General features: G+C 36.3%; 1 protein-coding gene across 1 annotated transcript in view; it reads right to left on the bottom strand.

Annotated features, from left to right (window-relative positions):
- Window positions 1–553: 553 nt before the first annotated feature.
- ZNF326 (zinc finger protein 326) overlaps window positions 554–6,000 on the bottom strand; it is a 28,571-nt gene continuing 23,124 nt past the window's right edge. The window contains exon 12 of the mRNA XM_009884732.1: window positions 554–1,277. Within this exon, the coding sequence (XP_009883034.1) occupies window positions 1,113–1,277 (165 nt within the window). The 3' untranslated portion in view covers window positions 554–1,112. The remainder of the gene's footprint in view (window positions 1,278–6,000) is intronic.

The raw sequence follows: 6,000 nt of genomic DNA, 5'->3' as shown, positions 1-6,000 counted from the left end.
GCTTATACAACCTGTATACAGCAATGGCTACAAATTAGCACAAAGGTTCTCCAACAGAAAGGTGCACAAGTTACATATATGATGAGATTCTGAAAAAATTCCCCATAATGACCACAACAGATTGTACAGTTACTTATGTTAAGTTACCACATTTAAGGAAAAATGAAGCAAATTACTTAGCTGTACTTAGAAATAGTTAAATCAGACATTTCCAGTTCTCATTAGTCAAAAGCTGGATTAGAAGGAACTGTGGGGAAAAAAACAAGCATACTTATATATAATTTCTAAGATAGACAGCAGTGCACAGCACGTAAATATACTGAAAGCATGCTTCCCCTAGGCACACTATTAAGGCTAAAGTGCTTATCTGTTCTGGTATGTGGAGTCTGAATACATCAAAAATCAGCAATAAATAACATGAGTCACTAAGATGCAACGACAAATTTTAGACCATTTCAGTCATAATATCATTCACGATTTGATTTGAAACCAATCTGGTAGTCAGCACGAGGAAATACTTGAAATACTTAACTATGGACACTTTAAAAAGTAACATTTCTTAAGTGTTTTATTGCTACAAACTGGTACATCTTATCACAAAAAGCTACAAGGCATATTATAACACATACTCTATTATACAGAGTGCAATGCAGTCCCCAAAACAGCCACACTCAACAGCACGATTTTTGAAGTTACTCATTCTATACTAAGAGGTAAATATGCTAAGCTTATGCCACATACAGCATTTAACATATTTACCCCACAGACCCGCCTTTCTTTTCAACTGATTAGACCAAAATTATTATTATATCCAATTTTCAATACACACATCAAAAAAATAGGATGCTTAAAAAAATATACAACACAATGTTTTAATCAGCTTTAACAGTCAGTTTGCTATAAAAAGCTCAACTAAAATAGTCTTAATTTCATTTTAAACAAAATCAGAAACACAGAGGAATTATATAAACAAGTTCTCCACGAAATGGAATGCATGCATACGGTGGGGAATCTTCAACAACTTCATCTGAGACTATTAAAAAGTCTTAGCCACTTTAGAGCAGAAATAAAAAGCTGTTTTTCCCCCCCAATATATTTTCGTTTTCTTGCACTTAGTTATCTTCAGTATGGTCTAAAGTGAAGTCAGTTTGTTCTTCAGTTTCTTCCTCCTCTTCTTCCTCCTCTTCTTCCTCCCCCTCCACGGGCTCGTCAGCTTTCTCCTCTTCTTCTGCCTGCTGCTCCTGAGCCTGATCATTAATTTCAAAAGGATTTTCACCCTGAAACAGAAGATTGAAAACAAACACTTTGATACTCATTTCAAACATAAAATAATACTTGCCATTTCGTGAATGAAAAGGGGAGCCACTAAGCAACACTATGGTATTTTATACAGCTTTTTAACAGCTCAGGCTTCCCCCTTGCCCCCCAATCAAAACAGATTTGATTTAAAATTAGCAACACCTCATTTTTATGCACAGTGGAAACTGGGATCCCAATAAACTGTTTTAATGAAAGTAGAAATGGCATTAAGAAAAATCCAAAGCTACACACAAACTTCAGTTTTACTTCAACATTCAGTAAATTAAAAGTTACATGGTTAAGTTTCAACATGTTTTAAGAACTACAGCTGCTTCCTCTTTCTCCCCAATTAAAACTGAATCTGAATAGAACTTTCCTTCTGCTTTTCCTTACAGTCTTTATTCACTCTGAATAATTCTATCAAAAAGACAAACTCTTCAGTAAACGAATAAAAAAAAATCTAGAATTAATTACATTGACTAGCCTGAAATTCATTCCATTGCTGATCTAGAAAAATTATCATGCAGATTTCTCAGACAGTATTTTAAGTATGTTGGCATTCTAGCTTCACATTTTCTCTATTTCACACAATAATTCAGTACTAGACATACCTCAGCTTTCGCTTGTTTCAGATATTTAAGAACTATTAATAATCATTAAACAATAAAGAATAACAACATGAAGTATTAGGAATTTCTTCTTGAAAGCTACTTTCATGTTCAAACATCTGACAAGTAAGTCTGATCTGAACATATGACAACAATCACTAACTACACTAGAATTGGGATTTCAATAATATTATTTAAAACATGATCAAAAAGAAAAATTGAGTACTAGGCCCCTTGTCCTTGCTTGCTTACTTACAAAAAGAAATTTCAATATTTTTAATTCAGTTACATTTTTCAGGTAGGGTCACTGAATCACTGAAAAATTAGAAGGCTGTAAAAACATTAAGCAAATGCCACTAAACAAAAGCTTGGCTTCATTGTTAAATAAAGAAAAAGCATAAACTCAGATTTCAAGAGTAAGCCAAAGAAAGCAGAATTCTTCAAGACCATGTTATTCCAAGTCCCAGGATAATTTTATGCACTCACTCTGTAATGGCCAACCTACAGCAGTTAGGCGGTAGTATCTGTTGAGTGCAATCAACTCATAGCCTAATCAAAGACATAGATGACATGTCTAAACCCTATGAATAAGGTAGTATTTAAACTTCTTTAAGATACCAAGTTTGGCTGTTTTAGAAGTACATTCTCATAGGTAAGGGTCAAATACATAAAAAGATGGTATCATAACTTATCTGAGGCCCATGAAAACAAGAAAATCCCACATCTTGGTTAAAATGTGCCCCTTTTAGATGGCTCATTATTACTGCCAAGCACCATGGGGCTACAAAACACCAAGGAGTATTTCACTGAATAGGTAAGTATCCAACGTTGATATACCAAAAATATTTATTAACATAGTAAACTGTTTCATTAAAAAAAACAAAAACAACACACATATGGAAAAGCGAGTGCCCAAACCAATTCAATTCCAACATCAATGGAAAGCATTGTGAAATAAAAGACTGAGCATCCAGGCCTTAATTCAAAAGGATTAGTACAACTCCCCAAAATTGTACTCATCTACTCTCCTTTTTGGATAGAAGTGCAAAAGACCTCCTGACTGCAGAGCTTCTAGTGCCATTTTCCTTGCATTCAAATATCTTCAACCACATTTGGGTACAGGAACAAGGATTTTTCAAAGACAGACAGAAATAAGCTAATTACTGAGTTAAGAATACTCCACCTGGTTAGCCTCAAATACATGCTCATCAGTAGGTATTACAAAGGCAAGACAGGTATATTAAGAGTTTCATATGGCATTGTTTCCTAGCAAAAGAAAACAACAGGTAGCCTTCCTCTGTAAACGGTTCACAAGGGCATCAGAAGCCCTTTTATAGGTCTGATACAAAAGGAAAGATTAAAATCCCCTCATGTCTAGGCTAAGCATAATTGTAGCTAAAGAATACACTTCTAAAAGGGACTACTTCCCACAGTCCTGCAGACAACATCTGACCATCCCCAACTCTTGGGGACAAGCTACAGAAAACTGTTACATTTCATTCCTGCAGAGACGGTATGTTGCTTCTGGCTAACCTAGCAGAACTGGATTCAGCACACTACTTCTGGCTGAACAGATCTCTATACAACAAACAAACAAATACAACAACAGTTGCTTTCCCCAACTGTTTTTTTCAGAGAAAAATGCACTTTTCAAGTTACTGCTCTCAAGGGGAAGATCCTAACGACTACATTCTCTTCCAGTGATGTTGCATCAGAGGCATCCAGGACAGCATGCAGAGCCAATTTTGATGCTAGTTGATTTTGACTTTTTTTCAGAGAAAAATGCACTTTTCAAGTTACTGCTCTCAAGGGGAAGATCCTAACGACTACATTCTCTTCCAGTGATGTTGCATCAGAGGCATCCAGGACAGCATGCAGAGCCAATTTTGATGCTAGTTGATTTTGACAGCCACACTGGTCCCATCTTCCCAGACAGCTTTAAAAAACAAAACAAAAAAAACCCCACAGAAAACAAAACACAGGCACACCACTGAACTCCCGCAGAATGACTTTATGATGCCTACAGAGCATAAAAATACAAGAAGTAAGTAGTTTATTCCCAAGAGATGCATTCTTTGGGTTCCTTGTCTCTAGAATATTTAAATTACAGATAAAGCTTAAGACTGTGAACTGGTATTTATAACCAAAGCTTCAGGATTGAAGTGTCCCCAGAATTCACTCTCTATATCTATTTGTAACTGGTCTCACAAACCTGACCCAAAAAGATACCAAAGTCTGCCTACCTAACTGGTAAACTTTAGAGTGCCTTCACTAATACACAGGATCAAACAGCCCTGGGATATAGCGATAGAAAATGTCAACCTCTATGATGCTTCTCTTGAGCAACATCCAAGCTGCTTTTAATCACAGACATCGTTCTACCTAGGAAGTTCTAAACGGTCCAAAATTAGAGATAGTCATGACTTCATCAAGTGGTAACTTTCTGCCTGAGAAACAAGATTGTCTTTTTTTTTCCTCCTTACGATAAAGGGACTTGCTACAGGTTCATAAAACTTCTAAGATGATTGTTTTAGAGTGGCCAGCGGGTGGGTTGTGGTGGATTTCCCTCCCTGCCCTTCTCTTTACGATACGGACGTAGGAGAATAAGGAGACATTAAGAACTTTAGAAAAGTATACAGAGAGTACATTGGAAGCATAAAAGGGTACCACACAAGACCAACACTGGGGAAAGAGGGCTCTTCAAAAGAACGGCAAAGGTAAGAAACAAGGTTCTTTGATTAAAATATTTACGATGAAGGTATCAAACAAGAAATTAAGGGAAAGGTTCCTTGCATACAAAGGACAGGATGCAAACAATATGTTGTTAATTTAAGCCCTGAATTGGATTTTCAAATATAGGAATTGAAAAAAAATCATGGAATACGATAGTGTAAGAGATGGTCACAAGCACCATTAGGACCATAAAGATCACATGCAAGTTTTGACAACTGCAAACCTCAGTTCTAGTACAGCAGTTTTCTGGAACCTGAATAGAGAGATTTCCAATAACACAGACACCAGCTCCAAAGCAGCAGCAGCACAGGGAACAGAAGCAGCATTTCACACCAGAAGACATGATACAGAAAGTGACAGTCTTAACAGAGGGGGTTCAGTAAAAGACTGGAAGAACAGTACACATGACAGAGTTATTCCAATACTAATAGACCCAAGGAAGATGCATCAGTAAATTAAGAAGTCCACCTTTAAGAAAGGCTATTCTCCACCATTACGATTCTCGTGCTGTGGCACTAACAAACGCTGCCAAGCCCTACCTGGAACTCTGGGTATTTTTCCCTTTCCATTCATAACTCTAGTCACTGACCAGAAGCATAACAAAGATAAAAGCCTCTATAATAAACACCATGAACTCTTCTAAAGCCACAACATCTAATTTACTGAAGCTGTCTTCCATGGAGCTGGGACATCAATTGCAAATGGCTTGAAACAAACAAATGCCACATACAACACACGAGTGATTGTCTTAGGCAAACTCCATACAGATCCTTCCATTTTCAATGGACACCAGAGGTACCTTTATCATGTTAAAAAAAATAATTAAAAATTAAAAAAATAGCTTAACTCAGTGAAAGTTACCAGGGGCGATTTAACCTTTACATCTTTGCTACAGCTGATGTGTCCAAGCTTACAGAACTAGCTGAAAGATTCAAGTTCAAGTATGCATACTTAGCATTTACAGGTAAATACTACCACGTTTGCATTTACTTCTCAAAAAGAAGATTTTTGCAGTGAAATCTGAAAATCTAAACTGTCTACATAATTAAATAGTTACATATTAAACTATTTTAAAATGTTTATAGCCAATTTTTTTTTTTCCTGCCTTCCTTTCCACAGTCCAAATTACAAACATACAATTAAGGAAAAATGGAACTCAAGAATGACACATTTGAAGCTTTAAATTTCTTTAAAATGGATGCATCTATTTGCTTTCTTTCCTTTTGCACATACAGCAAACATGTGGAGCAGTCTCTAGCTGGACAGAACATTAAATCAAAGGGCAAAAGAGATTTTCCGTTAAGCATTGGGAAGAGAAATAAGACACAAATAGAATGACACTTCACTCAAAAGAGGCAGC

The sequence above is a fragment of the Charadrius vociferus genome, unplaced genomic scaffold, assembly GCF_000708025.1.
Source record: "Charadrius vociferus isolate BGI_N301 unplaced genomic scaffold, ASM70802v2 scaffold163, whole genome shotgun sequence".
NCBI lineage: Eukaryota > Metazoa > Chordata > Aves > Charadriiformes > Charadriidae > Charadrius > Charadrius vociferus.
This window is presented reverse-complemented; position numbering and strand designations above follow the sequence as displayed.